Source organism: Phocoena sinus, chromosome 1, assembly GCF_008692025.1.
Source record: "Phocoena sinus isolate mPhoSin1 chromosome 1, mPhoSin1.pri, whole genome shotgun sequence".
Lineage (NCBI taxonomy): Eukaryota > Metazoa > Chordata > Mammalia > Artiodactyla > Phocoenidae > Phocoena > Phocoena sinus.
This window is the reverse complement of record NC_045763.1, coordinates 8214534-8236125: the sequence shown is the minus strand read 5'-3', so window position 1 is coordinate 8236125 and position 21592 is coordinate 8214534. Positions and strand designations below refer to the sequence as shown.

General features: G+C 45.6%; 1 protein-coding gene across 2 annotated transcripts in view; it reads right to left on the bottom strand.

Moving 5' to 3' along the window:
* The window catches only part of PEX14 (peroxisomal biogenesis factor 14), a 139063-nt gene that overhangs the window by 13831 nt on the left and 103640 nt on the right, over positions 1–21592 (bottom strand). For both annotated transcript variants that reach the window (XM_032637832.1, XM_032637843.1), the window contains one exon: positions 14039–14167. In XM_032637832.1, coding sequence (XP_032493723.1) covers positions 14039–14167 — 129 coding nt within the window. The remainder of the gene's footprint in view (positions 1–14038; positions 14168–21592) is intronic.

The window sequence follows — 21592 nt, the reverse complement described above, 5'->3', positions numbered from 1 at the left end:
ACTCCTCTCCAGGGTTGCACAGTGACACTCAGGGTTCACGTCTACACACTGTCTCCAGAAGGGAGCTCTGCTGCTTTGACCTGCAGTGAACACCCCCATCCGATGCGGAGCGACATAGAGAAGCGACCGCTGATTGTGAAATGGAAAACTCTGAGACCACTGAGGTAGACCTTTCACTGTGACCCTGAGAAGCCAGGAGGCTCCAGGTCCCAAGCAGGCACCTCTCTCGGCTCAGCCTGCTCTGCTCTGACTGCCTTGATTCCAACATCTGGTGCAAGTTCATTTTTAGGAGGAAAAAGCAGAGACAGAGTAACCTTGCCACTTTTCTAAAGAGTCGCTGTGGATTGAAGCCCCACGCTGTTCCGTGGGGCTTCAATCCACACCCAGAACGTCCATCTGTGCTGCAAAAATCCCCAGAGAAAGTATTCAAAATGGGCACATGTCCAGAAAGTTCTACTCACCAGTGACTTCTCAAATACCCACTAAATATCTTACAGGAAAACAGTTGCAACTGGGCTGAAAACTGGACCAGAACCCAAAGTTTGCTGCATCCTTCTTCTTTCCTGCAAACACACAGTGCATGCCTTGAGAAGTGCAGCCTCTCGTTCCGGGTAACAGAGCCGAGGCTGAGCAGATGCTGGCAGGTCAGGGGTCCAAGAACCAGGACCCCTCCTACCACTGCTGCCCCCTCTCCGGAGCCTGACCTCCTCAAGCACCAAGAGACACCTGTGGCTCCCTGCCAGCCGCACCTTCACCCCCGCACTACTCCTTGTTTCTGCCGTGCTCACGTTAAGAACGTTTTATTGCCCCCTGGTTTTCATTATTAATGAAAAGGGACCAGAATGATCTTTCCTAAAGTTCAGAGAGTCTATAAAGACAAGAAGCTGAAATGCCATTTTACTCGTTTTGGAGATGTGTGATACAATCCTGTCTTGTGGCAAAATGAAAAAAGAGAAAAACTAAGATGGAGATAACCCTTATCCATGGCACGCCTTTCAAAGGGTACAGACCAGGGCAACTGAGAAAGCACTCGGCATGACCCCAAACTAGCTCAGACCCCAGCCACGACCACCTGGAGCCCTCCCCACTGCCCACCCTGGGGCCAATTTTTTCTAAGCCCAGTGCAGACCCCCAATGAGGGAACCCAGGGCACCTCGGAGCTACAGCCTCTTGTCACTATGCTCCTGAATGTCCAGAAAATACAGTCAAGGGCAGAAAACAGGGCCAGTCGCTCTTCTGCTCCAGCTCAAAAGTAAGGGAAGTGGAATGAATGAGCTTTTCCAAAGCTTCAGAGCCTCTAGCCTGACAAAGACGCCCACCTGCAGACAAGGCAGACTGGGGGCCAAGCTGGCAAGAGGCCTGGTTCCACACCACCACCAGATGGTCCCAAAGACAGTTTTCTCTTCTCATCAAGCACAGACCATTTGACTGAAGGCGGCAGAGCTTTTGCTAGATTTAAAGAACCCAGGGACAGTGAACATTAATACATCAGTCATAACAGGTGTCTGTCAGCGAGTTTCTCAGAGACACCAGCATAGTAAAAATGAAAAGACTCAATAATTTTGACATTCTTAGGACAACAAGAGAAAAGGAAGAACTTGAGTGAACTTTGGGAGGTGTACGGGCAGAGAAAAATGACTTAGAATACACAGAGAAGGGTTTAAGTAAAAAAGCCTGCCTTGAAATTGTGACATACAGAATGCGTTGCCTTGGGTGCCTGCCTACATTTTTCCACAGGCTTAGGAACAACAAGGTAAATAAACAAGTTTGTGAACTCACACCATTTACCCAGGCCTACCTGTCAGCATCACTGCATGAAGAGAATCAGTAATCTCACTCACAGGACAGCTTTTTTGACTTCTCTTGTGTTGCTAATAATTGTGGCAATTCAGTGCCCAGAATAATCTCTCTACATCTTGTCACTTGCCTATCTCGATGAGGTAGAAAAGAAAGACAACTCAAGTTTCATCAGATTTATCAAGGGTCTTAAAAGATTTTCTAGCCCAAATCTCTCAATGGACAGATGCAGAACAAAGACTCTGAGATATTATGTATATGCCTGTAAGGTAACAGGTAGTTCATGACAAATTAGAACCTGGGTCTTCTGAATCCCAAACTAGCACACTTTCCACTGTTACACATTTATCATCAAAGGACCTTTAAATGGTAGAGCTCTATTGAAGTACCACTCTCTATACTTCTGGCCACTTAAATAAAAATTTACTGAAATCCCCAAAAAATAAAAAACAAAAGAAGAAGATGAAGAACCCAGGGACAATGATATTTTTTACTGTCATTCAGATTCCAATTGTCTCCAGCACTCGCCCAACGGGCTTGACCCGCCAACTCGTCGAAAGGCCCAGCACTTTACCAGCACCTCACGGCTGGCCTCTCCTGAGGATGAACAGGCAGTCGACTGTGGCAGCATTTCTCATCCTGCAGAGCTGCGCATTTCTGGGACTGCCTTCATGTCTGAGGCTGCAACGAGGTCAGAGGTCAGACTACTGTAGGGAGAAGAACGTCAGGTTCCTTGGAACTCAATGCCTTCCTTGCCCTCTCAAGGACTCCATCAGCTAGCCTGACCTCTGACAGTGTCCACAGGGCCTGCCTGCCCAAAAGGCTAGGGCTTCCGGTGAATCCATGGTATATGGTAGCCGCCTCAGGGGCAGGAAAGCTGAACCCTAGGGCTCCCTAACCCTTCACTGAACACCAACTAAACCAACATTACTCAGTTCCTTTATTTGTATCTCAACCTACCAAGAGAGTCTCACCTAGCAGGCGAGAACAGACACCACCAAATAAGGACACACATGTGGAGCAGGAATCGCGCACACAACACGGCATGAAACCACTGACTCAGGGACTCTCAGACACCAAGGAAATCCCACAATCCAGTAAAGAGTCATCAACAAAAGAGAGCTGAAAGCCGTCATGAAATCATCCTGCTGAGACAATCCGGATCCTGACAACAGGGAGATGCTATCAAGTCCCAGGGGAGGCTGGCAGCCTGAGCGCAGGGCAGGGCAGTGGCAGGCACTGGGCAAGCCTAGCTGCGTTCCCCTCCAGGCTCTTCAAGGCTGGAGCCGTGACTCCACACAGCAGTAGCTTCTCAAATCATCCCATCAGCTTTGTTCGCAAGGCACGCTGAAAACTGAATGATAAGACAGGCTCATCCACAGTGAGGTACTGGAATAAAGCCAGTCCGCCAGATCAGTGCTTGTTACAGGAAAGGACTGCCAGGCTAAATGCACAGGGAGACTGGTGCCCAGCTGAAAGGTACCACAGGCTGAGCTGTGGATGGCTGGCAGCGGCCAGAAAGACAAACCGACCCAGAGCACAGCAACTAGTAACAGAGCAGCTCTGCTCTGAACAGAAGCACCTGGGCAGCCTGGAAGGCAAAGGCACCACAGCAGCTCAACAGAAGTCACATTTGAAAACCCAAGGCCTGTCTTCACATGAACGTCCTGTGAAAGACGATCTTTTCCACTTCTCATGGGCTGCAATGCTATCAGCAGTGTCATCTTTAGGCAGGAAGGACACTGAGAGGCATATCCATATCCTCACTCACAGACTAAAAAATATGAGCTCTAATGAAACTGTAAGAATTCAGAAGAGTCCAGAAATGGACCCATGCTTGTGTGGTCAACTGATTTTTGACAAAGAAGCCAAGGCAGTTCTATGAGAAAAGGATAATCTTCACAACGATTGTGCTGGGACAACTGGATATCTGTAGGGGGGTAAAAAATGAACCTTGACCCTTTCCTTACACCATACATAAAATTTAACTCAAAATAGACCATACACCTAAACAAAAAAGAAAAAACTGTAAGAAAACAGAAAACACAGAAGAAAATCTTTGCAACCCTGGGGTAGGCAAACACATCCTAAGATACAAAAAGCATGAACCAGGGACTTCTCTGGCAGTCCAGTGGCTAAGACTTCACCTTCCAATGCAGGGGGTGCAGGTTCAATCCCTGGTTGGGAGCTAAGATCCCACATGCCCCCCAGCCAAAAAACCAAAACATAAAACAGAAGCAATATTGTAACAAATTCAATAAAGACCTTAAAAAAATGGTCCACATCAAAAAATCTTTTAAAAACAAAACAAAAACAACCAAAAAAAGCATGAACCATAAAAGGAAAAAAAAATGATAAAATGGACATCATCAAAATTTTAAGCTTTTGCTTTTCAAAAGGCACTGTCAAGAAAACATCTCCATAGGCTGGGAGAAAACATCTATAAAACATATATCTGATAAAGGACCTGTAACCAGAATATATATAGACCTTTCACAACATAATAATGAAAAGACAAACAAGGTGATTTTTAAAAGTGACACTTCACAAAAGTACATGAATGGCCAATAAACACATGAAAATATGCTTGACATCACTAGTCATTAGAGAAACACAAATTAAAAATACAATGAGATTCTATTACCTACACATTAGACTGGTTAAACTTAAAAAACTGAGAATAACAAATGTTGACAAGGATGTGGAGCTACTGAAATTCTCACACATTGCCGACAGGAATGTAGAATGGCACAACCAGGAGACTTCCCTGGTAGTCCAGTGGTTAAGACTCCGCGCTTCCACTGCAGGGGGCGAGGGTTCGATCCCTGGTTGGGGAACTGGGATCCCACATGCCTCGTGGCACAGCCAAAAAATAAAAATAAATTTTTTTTAAAGAATAATGTAGAAAAAAAGTTAAAAAAAAAATGAAATGCCACAACCATTTTGGAAAATAGGTTTACAATATCTTACAAAGTTAAACATACACCTAACATGTGACTAAGGCATTCCACTCTCAAGTATTTACCTAAAAGAAAGGAAATATCTATGCATACAAAGACTTCTTATACATGAATGTCATAGAAGCATTATTCATAATAACCCCAAACTGGAAACAACCCAAACAGCCACCAATGGTCAATGGATAAACAAATTGTGAAATAACCATACATCAGAGTCACGGGAGTTAGCAAACTCTGCCCAGTTGGCCAAGTCCCACCTCATCCTGCGTTTTTTTCAGCTGTGAGCTCAGAATGGTTTTCATATTTTTAAAGGATGGGGGGGCGGGGGGGGATATATGTGACAGAAATGTGTAGTTCACAAAGTCTAAAATATTTTCTACCTGGATCAATCTCAAAAGCATTACGTTAAGATACAAAAGAATATGTGCTGTATGATTCCATTCACATGAAATTTTAGTCTTTCGTTATAGTACGTGAAACTAGAGTATTGGTTACACGAGTTGAGTTACAGTATGTACAACTCATCAAAGTGTACACTTAAAATGGATTAATCTTATTGTATATAAATTATACTTCAAAAAAGCTGATTAGAGGGCTTCCCTGGTGGTGCAGTGGTTAAGAATCCTCCTGCCAATGCAGGGGTCACGGGTTCAAGCCCTGGTCCGGGAAGATCCCACATGCCGCGGAGCAACTAAGCCCGTGCACCACAGCTACTGAGCCTGGGCTCTAGAGCCTGCGAGCCACAACTACTGAGCCCATGTGCCACAGCTACTGAAGCCCACGCACCTAGAGCCCGTGCTCTGCAACAAAAGAAGCCACTGCAATGAGAAGCCCGCGCACTGCAACGAAGAGTAGCCCCCGCTCGCTGCAACTTGAGAAAGCCTGCGTGCAGCAACGAAGACCCAAAAATAAACTAAATTTTAAAGAAAAGCTGATAAGAAAAAATATTAAGAAGCCAGAAATATAGAACTGCCACATGAGCTAGCAATCGCACTCCTAGATGGCTACCCAGGAGGAATGAGAACGTACGTCCACACACTTGCCCACACACACCCTCAGCAGCATGAGTCCTGTGGCCAAAACTGGAAACAACCTAAACGTCCACCAGCTGGTGAACTGACAGACAAAATGTGGCCCATCCATACCATAGAATACTAGTCAACAATAAAAAGGAAGGAAGTAGTGCTACATGATACAACATGGAGAACCTCAAAAACATGCTAAGTGAAAGAAGGAAGCTACAAGGGATCACATACTGTATGATTCCATTTACCTGAAACGCCCAGCAAAGGTAAATTTACAGTGGTGGAAAGTAGCTTAGTGGTTGCCTGGAGATGAGGTAAGATTAACAGTAAATGAGCACAAAGGATCTTATTTGGAGAATGAAAGTGCTCTAAAACTAATAGATGAGTGCATCGTTCAGTAAAGTTATTAAAAATCATTTGATTGGACACTTGAAATGGGCAGGTTTTATAGTGTGTAAAATATACTTCAATAGCTTAAAAATTTTGTTTAAATAAGGCTAGAAACAGACCCATGTATATATAAACAATTGCATTTTGATAAAGGGACACATAACTCACTGGGGACAGGATAATCTTTTGAACATCTGGTGGTGGCACAAGGGGACAGCCATTAGGGAAAAATGAACCTTGACCTTCACATTATACCACACACAAAAGTTAACTGACAGTGAATCACAGATCTCAACGTAAAAGCTAACACTATAAAACTTCAAGAAGAAAACACAGGGGATAATCTCTCCAACCTTGGGGTAAGCAAAGGCTTCACAGGTAGGACACAAAAACCATGAATTGTTAAAAAAAAAAAAAAAAAAAGATAAATGGATGTCATCAATTTTTAAATCTTTTGTTTTTCAAAAGGCAACGTAAAGCAAACGAAAAAGCTAGCCACAGACTGGGAGGAAATACTAACCATGCATACACCTGACAAAGAACTTGAATCTAGAATATATAAGAACTCTTCCAACTCAATAATAAGAAGATAATTTTAAAAGGACAAAGATTGGAACAGACACTTCACAAAAGAAGATATGTAAATGGGCAATAAGCACATAAAAAGATGCTCAACACTATTAGTCTTCACAGAAATGTAAACTCAAATGACTGAGTCTCCACTACACACACATTAAAGCTGCTAAAATTAAAAAGACTGAGAATACCAACCGTTAGAGAGGATATGCAGCAACCAGAACTCGGACGCTGCTGATGGGAATGTAAAATGGTACAACCACTTTGAAAAACAGGTTGGCAGTTTCTTATAAGGTGAAACTTACACTTAACCTCTGACCTAGCAATTCCACTCCTAGACATTTATGCAAGAGAAATAAAAACAGACACAGACTTGTACACAAATGTTTAAAAGCGCTTTATTCATAACAGCTCAATACTGGAAACAGCCCAAAGCCGGACGCCCATCAACTGGTAAATGGATAACAAACCACAGTGCATCCTAACCATGGAATACAGCTCTGTGATAAAAAGGAGGCAACTTCTGATATGCACAACTTGGATGGAGCTCAAAAACATGATGCTGAGCGAAAGAAACCAGGCGTGAGAGGGGACATACTGTACCATTCATGCAAAACCCTACGAAAGATAAGTCTAAATGGGCAGCAACAGAAAGCAGACCAGGAGTTGCCCCAGCGTCAGGGCGGGTTGGCACTGGATGGGAACAGGTCATGGGGAATCTTCTAGGGTGCCAGAAATGTTCTACAATGATGATGGCTACAGGGCAGTGTACACTTGTTAAAACTCAAATTGTACAACTAAAATGGATGCATTACTTTATGTAAACTATACCTCAGTAAAGCTGTTTTTTGTTGTTTTTTTTTAAGTCTGTTCAGATTTTTTTTTAAAAAAAAAGATAGAGAGCTAAAAGAAGTCAGCAGTGATCGAGAGCAGTACCCAGCAGGGTGGGTTCTAAGCTCTCTCTCTGCTCAGTTAAGCAGCTGAGACCAAGGGAAGAAGCAAGAGGTAAGATTTCTAATTCAACTTTTTAAAGGTACCCTGTATTATGTGATAGTTACAAAATAATGTAATATTTAGATAAGTTACGAAAGATGATAATAAGATGTAATCCTAAACCCACCTACTTTACCGGTTAAAACTTTCCAAATACCATGGAAACTAGCCACATCTTCCTCTTCACACAGAGGTAATCGTTATCCTGAATTTAGTGTGAATTCCAACTCAAACTTTCTATGGGGTTAAAAGCTGGGAACGGGCTTCCCTGGTGGCGCAGTAGTTGAGGGTCCGCCTGCCAATGCAGGGGACACGGGTTCGTGCCCCGGTCCGGGAGGATCCCACATGCCGTGGAGCAGCTGGGCCCATGGGCCATGGCCGCTGGGCCTGCGCGTCCGGAGCCTGTGCTCCGCAACGGGAGAGGCCACAGCAGTGAGAGGCCCGCATACCGCAAAAAAGAAAAAGCTGGGAACATGCCCACCAGAACAAGGACTGCATTTCTCAGCCTTCTTGCTGACAGGTATGGCCGCGTGGTTGAGTTCCAGCCAATGGGGAGAAAGGGGAAGGGATGTGGGCGGTTTCCAGGAGGTGTCCTTAGAAGGTGACTTGCCCTTTCCCTTCCTTCTCCCTGTTCTTGCTTGTTGGACAGCAGAGAGGACAGCTGGTGCTGGAGCTGTCACACTGGAACACAAGCTGGATGCCAGCCAGGTGTGAGGGATGCATGGGTCCCTGAGGACCACAGGGCCAGTACGGCAGCCTGGACTGACTATGTTTACTTAGAAAAAGAGGCCTTTGTTTTGTTTAAACCACTGTTACTTGTTGCAGAATCTTATACAACCAACACAGGCTGCACTGTCAGCACAGCCATGATCCTAGCTACCACCAACACCAAAGGCTCTTTCAATGGTCTAAGAAATCTAAGGTAAGGATGTTTCCACTCAGACTGTAACGCCTGCACTCTTCAATATCCACACACGGCATTTATTCGGCAGCCACAAGGCATCACACTGGGCATTCCACAAAGCAAACAAAACGGACAGGTGCTGGCCCTTGATGAGCTGCTATTCCAAACCAGTCACATGGACAAAAGAAGAAAAGTACCATTGCCTCAAAATTAGAGAAATGTTTCCTTCATATACAAACCAGTAACTTTTATGTAGCAAAAAGTGAGATTTGTGTGCTAAACCGACAGAGAAATGGAAGAGAGAGAGAGATAGAGGGAGGGAGGGAGGGAGGGAGGGACAGAGTCTTCCCCGTTCAGTTCTTGGTGGGAACAGAGAGGCTGTTCACAGTGCCACCTCCGTTCACACTCACCTCCAGAGTCACTTACACCCTCCCCACCCCCAGCTTCTCGGTGTCTCCATGGACCTGCTTCCTCCAGAAGGCCTGGCCTGAGATCAGCACACTGGGGGTTCCTTTGTTCTTAACTCCCGAAAGCTCTCACTATTCACACCATACAAGATGGCATGGGTTAGCTTTTGCTGTCCTACCCCAAGCATGGGGCTTCCCTCTACATTAAACCGGGGCTTCCTGAGGCAAGGCCTGTCCCCTACTTCTGCAGCCTGCTCCACACAGAGCACACAGGAGGCCTCACTGACTGGCTGCCTTGGCATCAACCCCAAGAGTTGATGGTATTACTCGGCAGCCTTGCAATTCTCAAGCACATGTCCACCATCATTTATTCATTCAACAAGTGTTTCTGGAAAACCTGCTAAGTCAGAACCTTGGGCCATAGATTTAAAAAAAAGCCTCTGAGCTCAAGAAACTCACAGTTTAATAGGAAGTGAGTAAATATTTCAGTGTAGTGTGGTGGCGAGCAGGGGGCTGATCAAGGCAAGGGGAACCTCCATCCCAGTTGGAATGGAGGCATTTGAAAGGGAGTTATGGGCAAAGCATCTGGACCCCTGTCGCATCCAGCGCACACCCAGCATGTCTTCTCTAATTCCCCATGCAGCATCTGCTCTGATGGTACAAATAATTTTAATATTAGTCTAAGAATAATACAGTTAAATAGGTAATACAGCCTCAAAAATAATTACACAATGCATTTCAAAGTAAAAAAGCCATGTGAGGGCTTCCCTGGTGGCACAGTGGTTGAGAGTCCGCCTGCTGATGCAGGGGACGTAGGTTCGTGCCCCGGTCCGGGAGGATCCCACATGCCGTGGAGCGGCTGGGCCCGTGAGCCATGGCCACTGAGCCTGTGCTCCGCAACGGGAGAGGCCACAGCAGTGAGAGGCCCGCGTACCGCAAAAAAAAAAAAAGCCATGTGATTTTGACTGTCCTCCGTCAGGGAGATGACCTGGCGGCCAACTCCCCCGGGTCGTCTCTCCCGACACTCCTATCCCATGATGCAGCCGCTCTGACCATCACATGGTTTCACGTCCATGTGGCTTTGCCTTAGCTTGGATGCTCCGGTCCATCCCGTCTGGTCACTGTACCAATCATGCCCCAGGTCCAGTTAGGCGTCTCCTGCTCTCTGAGGTGCCCCTTCACCTTGTCTGTGCCACCATCCTGGGCTGACCTCATAGCACTGCTGTGTTCCCTTAACTGTCTTTCCTACTGGACAGGAGGGCTGGAGAGAGAGACCAGCCAGGCCTTAATTGTCCCATCCCAGGGGTCCGGCACAGTGCCTGGCACATAGCAGGTATTCAGTAATCAACGCTCCCTCAGGGACCTAAGACAATCAAGGGAAAGTTTATGTTACTAACCAGGGCCAGAAGAGAAACAAACTGAGAAAGAGCACACAACACTCTCCCAGGGTTTCTAATGAAATGTCAATGCCTTTCACCAACCTCAGACATGTACATCCTATTTTAAGAAGAGGCAACTGAAGCTGTAGGTCAGTCTTTGAAAAAGCCTGAATTGTTTACCAAAGACAGTGGCGGGGGGGAATATTTAAGCCTAAGAAAAATTATTATCATACAAAATTCACACTGGCCTTGCCTGTATTTCAAAGCTACCTTGCTTTCTTGTCTCTCTGGAAGGAAAGAAGAAAAGTCATCTTAGAATGAATGAATCAGTCAAGCACTTACAAGGACTTTAGTTCAGGACTGTGTTAGGCTCTGCACATAGACACGCACACTGATTCCTGCTTCAAAGTCGAACAAAAACAAACCAAAACGAGAAACAGAAGATGTCAAATTTCCTCTTGCATCCCGGCCTGACTTTTCCTGAGCTCTACCCGACTTTCTTTTAAGCCCTGACAACTCTGGTTTATTCTCACACCAAGTGACACCAAGCTTCCCCTGGTGTCAACCTCCTCCTACTTTCACAAAGCCTTCTCTGACTTCTCAAGCCTACATTAATTTTTCTCTTTTCTGTATTCCTGTGGAGTTTCTTGTCTGTATAATTAATTTTGGCATTAAATCACAATGTCTTATATTATTATCTTTTTCTTAAGAGTTTATCTTATCTCTCCCAGAGAGCCTGTAAGATTCTTAAAGATCATGTTTTGAATCTCTCATGATACTGTACTGAGCATATAGCAGGTTCTTAATAAACAGTGATGAACTGGTACCATTTCTGCTAGGTCTCCATGTTCTTTGCTGATGCTGGCATTCACTAACATCTCAAGGTCAACCACATTCACCAAAAAGCAGAGATATCATAAGAGGCACCGAGTGGGACACCTGCCACCAAGCAGGAGGGTGGGCAAGTCCAGAGGTGACGATCCCCGAGCAATGGCCTCCCAGGGGTGGTCTCGGAAAAGCCACCCTTCCTGGAGACATTAGCGTTTGGGGCCGAGCCCAGAGAATCCCATTTTCTAGGCTTGGGCTCAGAGATGGAATGTCCTTAAAAAGCCAAGAAATGGGAAGGAAAGGGCTGCCCGAGCTCCAGATGTAAAATCTGCAAGAACACACATCAATGGAGGCCATAAATCCCTCCCAGGACGCAGACAATGCCTCGGTGATAAGCATGCAGATTGCACACCTAGTTCAGAAACTCCCCTGAGTTTGCTTGTAATTAAGGGGGTTAGAAAGGTAAAAAAAAATATATAAACCCAATTAATCATTTAAATACTTAAAGTCAGATTTTTTCCTCACTCCAGGATTAGTATATTTCATAACGCCAGAAGCAGACAGCCCTGGTTTTTACTGGGGTTCATTTTAGAGCATGTTTAAACTAGTCAGATTGAGTGATGCTTCCAGCAACTAATCGCATGTCAAATAAAAGATATTTTATGTAATAAATTACCGCTACAAGTAATTCAAATGTCATTTATCAGTTTTATTATCAGTCAGGCAAAGTCTTGTTTCTCTATATTAATCAAAATCAAGCTTTTTTTTTTTTTGGAGTAGTTTTGACACCTCTTGGCAAAAGTACAGAAGTGAAGAGGTAGAGTCAACCCCAAGCTGAGAGGAGCGGGGTAACGGTACAAGAAGAATGAAGCTCGAGGGTGACAACTAAAAAAACTCCAGGTATTTAAAATTACCATTACCATTGTTTTTATACTAGCGTCAAAGCAGGAAGGAGTCTGTCTCTAAGAAGATATATTTTATTTTTAGGGCTGGGAGACTCTTAAAAATACTCCTACCTAAATACCTAAACGCGTAATGCTTCTTCTCAGAGAGATCTGGGCAGGAGAGTGATTTAAATGACTGACTCGCCCCTCCCAGACCCATTCTTCTGCCTCTTCAGAAAGACTAGCAGTTTAACCCTTTGTGCCCACTGAAAGCAGGCAAACGCATGATGCTTTAGGCCAACTCTGTGACCAACAGAACAATTTGTTCTGAGCAAGAAGTTTCCAAGTAGTGGAGAGACCTGTTTGGTATTAAACCATGGAGGAAACAGCTGGAATAGAACAGATGTGCATTTTAGAAAATTCTGCACCCCAGCTGCCACTGCCCGTCCTCAACAAATCCCATCAAACCCTGGGCCCAAGGACACACCTGAAGAAAAAGTGTGGAGACTTAGCCTTTGTTTTAAAAGAAACACAGAGACTATGTTTAGTGACCCAAAGCAACACAATGGATCGAAAAGAATGTCAGCCAGGACTGAGAATGAGTCCCAGGCTGACAAATAGCTGCCACTGACTCAGCAGCCCCAGTACAAGGCTCATCACTGAGCACCGGTCTCAGAGGTCACACGACGCCAGTGGTTTGTTAGACAAGGCGACCACGGATAGATCAGCTTGAGTTCGTGCTACCTGGCCTCACCCATTCAGCCTTTTCCAGAGAGCAAAAGAAAGGTGATATCTAAACGAGACCTGTGACACACAAAGCATATTCTAACCTACTGCCTGGCCCCCGCGCTGTCTGTACGGAAGACTGCACTTCCCTAGCTGTGGGAAGGACAGCGAAATGGGGGCCGGAAGGCGGTTCCAGGCCACGTGGTGGGGATCAAAACAAGTCTGGCATTTTAAACTGCGCCTTTTAAAATCTGATATCTGACACTTTAAAAACATGTTTTGAAAAAAAGAAAACTTCCGAGATAGACCATTAAAATGAAGACAATTACAGAAAAGGCATTTTGAAAGACAGCAGATCCAAGGCTGAAGTCTTATGTTAAACACACAAAACTGAGCAATTTTCCATTGCTTTGGAGTCAATTTTAGCCTTTTTAGGTTTTTCATAAGTGACTTAAGGAAGGAGTTCTGCCTATATTTTGGAAGTGTACATTTATTACTAGCTTAAAGAAGCTTTATTGCTAAAAGTAGCTTTCATTTAAAAACAACAAAAACCTCTCATGGGTCATGTTCTCATGTAATAATTAAAAGCTGCATTCAAAAAGGACCTTCACATTTAATGTGAAATTCTCTAACAGATTGTCACTACATAAATATACATGGTATAGCCAGGACAAGGAAGGAAGGAAGGAAGAAAAGGAGGGTGGGGTGAGGAAGGCTAGCCTAAATCTACTAATATTAACTTTAAAAGATAAAATTAGGAGACAAGTTATTTCAGTGACCAAACAAGAAGGCACCCATAAATCAGATGTTTATGTTCTTATTAGTGAAACAGTAACATGCAAAAAGCATTGATATAAGGAAACAGAAACTGAACCAATAAATACTTTTACAGATTCCTGCTTGAAACCAAAATACTTGAAACAATACAACAAACTCATTTATTCTGGTACCTTGAGTCTTAAAACCTGTCACATACTTAAAAGTTCGTCTAGAAGAGGATTTGGGTGTGTCACAGTCTTTTGGAAAAACCCAAGAGCCATCTCCTACTCCCAGTCCCCCACCCCCACCCCGCCACGCCTGCTGACTCTGGGAGACGTGAAGCGCTGCCCTTTGGCCAGAGTCCTGAATCCCAGTCAAGGTTAAAGCCAGAGTTTGAGCGGGTGACTTACTATATGGCTGCGAAATGAGATGAGGGGGCTGGACAGGCACCACCTGTGTGGCTGGGCCCAAGGACGCAGGCTCATCGGCAGCCGTGCCCGACTGCTGGAAAGCCAAATCAATCTCTTCATCCGTCAGCCCTGGGGAAGAAGAGGACATAATTGCAGGTGAGTACCTTTTGCCACTGTCCATGGCTGCAACGAAATCATTTAAGACTTTAGAGTCACAGGATGCCTAGCATCCTAGTAAGTTGCTTCCCCGATTTCGGATTCTCTGGAACCTCTCTCAGCTGCAATTTAACCTTAAGCGACAGAATATTAGCCTCAACACTGCTTCCAAATGTGGCTCATTCAATTTCCTTAATTTATCCTTGAGTTTATTGCTGCTTTTGAAGTCTCTCCATACTGCAATTCTCCATTCTTCCCCGAAAACAGATACCATCAAACTGCAAATGTGGCTCATTTTAATCTGTAATGGTGTTAAAAAAAAAAAAAAAAAAAAGAGGGGAAAAAACTAACAATAATGCATGAAAACAGACAGGGAAACAAAAAACTAATTATTGGGTGAGACGACTAATTAGTCTAGATCGTTTCTGAAGACGGGAATAATTTGCTTTATTTTATGACAAATGCAGAAATAAAAAGAAAAATCAGGACTGACTGTGATTAGTATGAATGGGATATAGAATGTAAAGAAGAAAATAAAACAAGAAAACAGATCAAAACAAGGCCAGGCCCAAACTTTCAGATGATTATTACTCTAGACTATCACAGGCTGCCTATATCGCCTTTGGCTAGTTTTTCTTTTTCCTTTTTTTTAAAAAATCCTCCCAACACTCTAAACCACAGTGCACTTGGGACATCAGGAAATTGCAGGGCGCCATCTGCAGTGGCTATGACATGTGGAGAGGCTTTGCCCAAGGAGGAATAAAAGGCAAGTGAAAAACCCAGGAAGACATTTCCAGTGGGCGCACAGCTGGAATATTTCAACAGGTCGGAGGCAGACCAGGGACGCCGGCTCTGGGGGAAGAGGACGAGGGCACTGACCAATCCAAAGCATCTGCACGAGGAGTGGCACACAGGTGTGAGAGAGACCTCCCCACAGGGCAGCTCTGTGTCGCAGGGGAAGCAGCCGTGTACACAGAAATGCTCCAAGTGCTGCGACTGGGAGAAGCAGGTGTGAGGTCACTGCTAGTCTTTGCAAAAGAGCACTCTGTCCGGCCCGAGCTGTTCTGGGAATCCCAACATTCAGTCCAGCCACAACACAGAACTTTTAAACTAGAGCCGAGAGCTCGTCCACATCGGGCCGGCAGCTCTCCATCGGAGGTCCGCAGCATGGTCTATCTGTCCCTGGGGGAGGTGAAGTACAAGGAGGCTCTGAGGGTCAACATCTCCCGAAGCATGGTGCCTCTCGAGCTCTGTGCCAAGGGGCTAGCCGGCGGAGCCCATTAATGCTCTAAGCACAGCACTGCCCCACACTACGCTGGCATGTGAGTTGGCTGCAGCCGCCCCTCAAACTCTTCATGCCCCACCACAAGTGGTCAAGGGAGAATTCCTGAACTATTCTAAATGGCCCTGGACCCTCTCTTCTCCTCTCTGCACCGAGCACTTGAGGTCCCTTCCCACTTAACACCGCATCCCTTTCCCTCTTTGCCCTCAGCACATGACAGAGCCCGCCAGTGGTGGGCAAGGCCACACCTCCGTGGAGTCTCAGTGCTCCTGGGTCGTCCGAGCAAGCGCACCATCCTCTCAACAGACTGACGGGGCAGAGGAGAGGCTGGCAAGGGGCAAAGAGGATCATTTACTGGCGCTTGGCACCTTCAAATACAAGAGCTGAATTTGAATACGTGGGGCTAGCCAGGGGATGTTCCTCCTCCCTAATCCCCCAGCTTGCTGCAAAAGGACCGCTTTACTGTGATGTCACCTCCCAAGGACAGGGGCAGGACAGACAGACGAGCCGGGCAAACACAGAGAACACACTTCGCTGAGCGAGCGCCTCCCAGGCTCCAGCCCGGGTACTGACTGCCAGTCACTCCTCGGTAGAAAGGGGAACCCCTTTCAGAGTTCTAGTAGGAAAGACACGATTTTAACCAGTCATAATCAGCCACGGAAGAAGACAGTGGCACATGCGGCGTCAGCACGAGCTACTGGTCACTGGTATACAATGGGACTTCATAAAGCTGGTGGTTCGTGTGCCTTGTCAGCCACTGGCTGCAAATGAGGATAATTTTCCCAAAAGGAGCATTCGGTTGCATTCTCATTTTCCCTTTTGGCTCTTTCAAATATAAACAAGTACCATAATGTTTAACGCTGGGGAAATATACAGCAAGTTACAGGCTGTGCTGCAGCCCTGAGAGCTGGAGCTGAGAGCTGGAGCTGGTTAAAGGGACAGGACTCCCTGACCACTGTCCTGCCCTCTGGCCCTGAGCTTTTACGAAGCTTATTTTCCTAATAAAACATATTCCTTGCACTATTGCAGCCAAGCCCACTAGTGAAGCCCCGGTTTAAAGGGCATCAGCACTTCCTTCCAAGCTCTTGTTTTATACAGACCTTATCATGTGATGCTCTAAATTTACATTGGCTGGAATTCTGATATCCCTAGTTCTCTGGAGAGTCAGGATTTTGATTTAGTTACAGAAAATGAATCACTTTTCTTCTTTTTTAAAAAAATAAGCATTTTAACGATCTCACTGAATAAGATAATTTCAGAGCTGGGCCATTATCCTAGCCATTGCCCTTATTTAACAGATTAAAAAACAAAAAAAAAACACTGAGGGCTAAGGAGGGTGAAAACCATGCCTCAAATCATACTAGTAAAAGCCTGGTGATGCCAGATGAAACCCCAGCCCAGTGACTTCCCACTACAGCGCAGAGTTACAACACATCAAAATGATGCCTAAAGTCTTCAATCTTGTTAAAGAAAATATGAGGACTAATTTGTCTTCTCCCAGCCCCGCCCCCACCGGCACCCCATCCATAGATAAGAGCCAGTGAATGCTGTTTTGGGGCTATCCCAAAACAACACAGGAACCTAACACCTGGGTCCTATTTGCAAATGACACCTGGACAACTTTTTGAACACTACCAGAGTGACAAGATAGAGCGACCTCATCTCCTTCTAATATTCTTATCAAATAAATCCAAAGGCCTCTCACAGACTGGTGCCTATGCTTCCCTTAGTGGCCTTTTCCTCTGGAGTGTCCCCAGCTTTGGGAAGATTGACTCTACAAGACTCAAGTGATTCATCTGGGACTCACAGAGCCTGAGGTGGGGTGGAGTGTCATTCCTCTCAGGTATCTACCACTCACCAGCTCCTGGCGCTGAAAGGACTCTGCCTTTAGGGATGGGGTACTGCCTTAGGGCCCACACATAAGACAGCCAGGTTCTCACCCACCCCCACTGAGATAAACAGTGGAGAACTTCGATTGAGACCTTGCAGAATCCAAAAGGTTAAAAGGAATAATAAAGGAAACTGCCGATTGTAAGTGAATTATATTTGGCTCTGAAAGCTGAGGCACAGGCTATATTGTAAAAGGCAGCTCTTTGCGTTGTTTACCATCACCCTGACTAATGCAGACCTTTTTTTTGTTTTTGTTTTAAATAATCTCATGCAAATTAGACACACATACTTCCTTCCAGTTGATTGCTATCTGCAATCTAACCGCAGAGGGACTGAGCAAGGGCTGAGCAGAGAAGAGACAGGAGGAAAGGGTGTCACTGTCCTGTGGCAGGCAAACCTCCTCCCCTCCCATCCCTGACTCACATGTCCTTTAGCTGCTGCCTTTGGAAGAATGAGCCCATTTTAATAAAGCCTAAAATTTTCTTTTAGCACTAGCACTTTGCATTTAGATGTTCTCTCAGTAACTTCACCTCTGCTACTTGGTGATTCCAGGAGCTACCAGCCCCTCCCCCAGCCTGTGACACTGACAATTAAACTATGTTATTGATAGAGAGCAAAACTAAGGAAGTCCTGCTCGGTTATTCCATCCACTCACTAGCTTTACTCAAGAGGAGGAGAAACAGAAGAGGGGACTTGTCCGAGGTGAGCAGACGGAGCAGGACGCCTGCCTCTATCATTTCACCTTTAAGACCACAGCTGCCTGATCTGCAAAGCTGCGCTCAATTCAAAGCGAGCCGTGAAGACAAAGGACGGACTGCTAGTTCCCTCGGTTCTCTGGAATCTACTTCTCCAAACAGTTCCCTTTCCCAGGAGACTGCCCCTGTGTAGATGCTGGGCCAAGGACTTCTCTTCCATCACTTTCTCCAGGGTGGGATTCCTTTAAAAGAACAGAAACAAGAGAGCTACATTCTATTGATTAATAAAGCCCCGTGTTACTGCTGCAGCAGCTGAAGTCAACGGCCTCCGGGCTGCCACACCTGCTTATTTTTATCCTTCAGAAGATAAACAAAATTGTTTAAAGATTTCTATTAAAATGCAAACAGAACCAAACCAGTTGACTGTGTGTAAGCTGCAGCCAACTGGCTCACAGTGCCGCTGGGTCCTTTCCCACCACTCAGCTCAGACAAACCGGCACTGGGGAGGGCTGACTTTTTTCTGTGGGACTGGCGGTTCAAGGGCTTCTCAGAATAAGGAGCCTCAACTCTCTCCCCAGTGACCGCTGGGCACTGCCCCAGGGCCTGGTTCCATGCAGGGGGAGAAGAAAGAGAGGTGACAGCAGACAGCAGTGTTCTCTGTATCCCTCAGGTCAAACAACCACCAGGACAGCAGGGTTAGGAATAGTTTGGATATAAGCAAGGTGATGAACGCCTGACAGCACCTTCCGGCCCAGTCCGAGTATTATAATAAAAATGTGGAGTCTGACGGGGACTAGGAAACAGGGCCAGAGGGCCAGTGGCAACAGGCAGCAGTTATGGGCTGGCCACTCGGCCGTCTTCCTCCCCCGCCCCGTCGCAGTTCCTCTATTTACAGGACTTGGGAGATTCATCTGGGACGCAGGGAGACTGAGCACGGGTCACCTCTCTCGGAACACAGCTAGTTATCTACCCAGGCACTCTGGGAGGAGATGAGGCAGAGAAGACAGCTGGCTAAAAATACTCCCCAAATTAAAAGAAAAATCAACTCTCTCAGAAAAGGTTAGGGGAGGAGAAAGGGAAAAAGTATTTTTATTTTATTTTATTAACATTTTGTTGGAACAGTGGAGTACAATAAGGACTCTCAGAGCCTCTAAAAGTCGTTGGATGACCTGTAGACCCCTATTTCCCAGTGCCTTGTATAAAATTGAATTTTTTAAACATAAATTACACGTAATGACGACACTGTAAAAACTAACAGTAATGGAAAGCTGTGCTGTATTTCATTAGCCTGTATTATTCCGTGCCACCTGATCCAGCCGGGCCTTGTTTATGAGTTAGTGTGTTAGCAGATGCCGATGGAAGCATTTGCTTCGACCTTGCTCTTCTCATTGGGGCATGAAATTACGACGGCAGCACCTTGATATTACAGCCATAAATACAGTAAACTGCAAATTTAAGCCAACGGCTCCTATTGTCTCTGAACATAAAGCTGATCGGTATTTATTTAAAAGGAGAACAAAAAAAATATTATATATCACCTTGTTTATGAGGCCTCCCCCACCCACTTTCTTTTTTTTTTTTTTTTTTTTTCTATAAGCGGGCCTCTTCCGTTGTGGAGCACAGGCTCCGGACGAGCAGGCTCAGCGGCCATGGCTCACGGGCCCAGCCGCTCCGCGCCATGTGGGGTCTTCCCGGACTGGGGCACGAACCCGCGTCCTCTGCATCAGCAGGCAGACTCTCAACCACTGCGCCACCAGGGAAGCCCCCCCACCCACTTTCTTGTCCCCTCCCCCCAGCCCCCCAACCTAATTCACTTGGTTAAAATATTAAGCAAATAAGCCAAATGCTTTCTTCTCTGCTGACTGACTATTCCCAAGCAGCAAAAACAGTTTTTGAGAAAACTAGTTCCAAATATCATCACCCTGAATCGGTTTTTATAAAAATTGATCTGATGGTGGGGCCTGGTTCCCACCATCTTGATGTTGATATGTAAATTCAAGAACAAGACTTGACACTCTCCCCTCTCCTTAAATAAGGAAGCTCAAACAACAGGAGAAAAAGTTGCAGATGATGCCCTGAAACAGAATGTCCTCTCAGTATCCTTCTAAAAATCGTTAGATAGAAATGCTATTTCAAAAAGCAGCGGGGACTTCCCTGGTGGCACAGTGGTTAAGAGTCCGCCTGCCAACGCAGGGGACACGGGTTCGAGCCCTGGTCCGGAAGATCCCGCATGCCGCGGAGCAACTAAACCCATCCTCACAACTGCTGAAGCCCGTGCTCCGCAACAAGAGAAGCCACCGCAATGAGAAGCCTGCAAATGGCAACAAAGCGTAGACCCCCGCTGGCCGCAACTAGAGAGAGCCCGCGTGCAGCAACGAAGACCCAACGCAGCCAATAAATAAATAATTTTTAAAAGGCAGCAAAACACTGCCTCCTGCCACCTAAGGAAAGAAAGATATCTGATCAAGAATATAATTCTCATCTCAACCTCTCATTAAAACTTGCACCAATCCCTCCTTATCCCAGGGGACCATAAAGACACTATATCCTTTAAACACATTAAATGTGCAAGAAAAATAAACACAAAGACAAAAGGACACTGGATATCACCCAGCCACGTGGAGTATAAATCACCAAGTAAAAAAGCCAGAGCAAAATGTACTGCACTGCTAGCTCAGAGACTGAGCAACCAGCCAGGTTTGGTCCACCATCAGTCTAAAAGAGAAGGCAGCTCTGCTTTCCTAATGTCAGTGGGAGAGGACCTCTGTGCCGCTCAGAGAGGCAGAAGAGAGATGTAAACTCTCAGCCAAGTCCACGTTCGCAGGTTTCAAAGGGTTAGTGGTGAAAACGGCAGAATATGAGCAGGCAACCTCCGCAGCCACTGCCAGTGAAGCGTGCAGAAGGACGATTTTAGCAGAGAACTAGACGCAAGTTCTAGGGAGCAGTTTTATTCCAAATCAGACAGGATGGGGTCACAGAAGCCAGGGCCCGGTACTATCAATGACATGGCCAAATCAACCAAGATCAAAAGTTTTTGCACATTTACTTCCAATACGTTACTCTACAAGGTAGACGGACTCCCTTGGAGCCCTAAATTATTTCAGCCACACTCATTCAGCTTAGCTCCTTCCGCATAAGGAGGAAACTTCCCTATAAAATTTATTGAGCTTCTCTGGGGAGTAGTATAACTGGTGAACAAGACAGAAGTGAGCTGCCCCTCTGTGTAACACAAATTGAGATCTCTCATGTGAAAGACTGGGAGGGTTTCCAATCAGCATCTGTGATGTCTATTTTTACATCTATAGTCTAAAGGTCTATTTTTTTTTTCTTTTAATCCCTCTCTGCTAAATTAAAAACAAAAACAAAGAGGAGTTGCTCCTCATATTTGATCATCAATTCCAAGGCACGACAAACATTGCTGCCGGCTGTCCCGGACAGCAGCGTCTAACCCTGCAGGGTCCTTGGCAACAGGCGGGGAAGTCAGCCCTTCCCACAGTGCAGTGAACAAGCCCTAGGGAAATGAACTGTGTC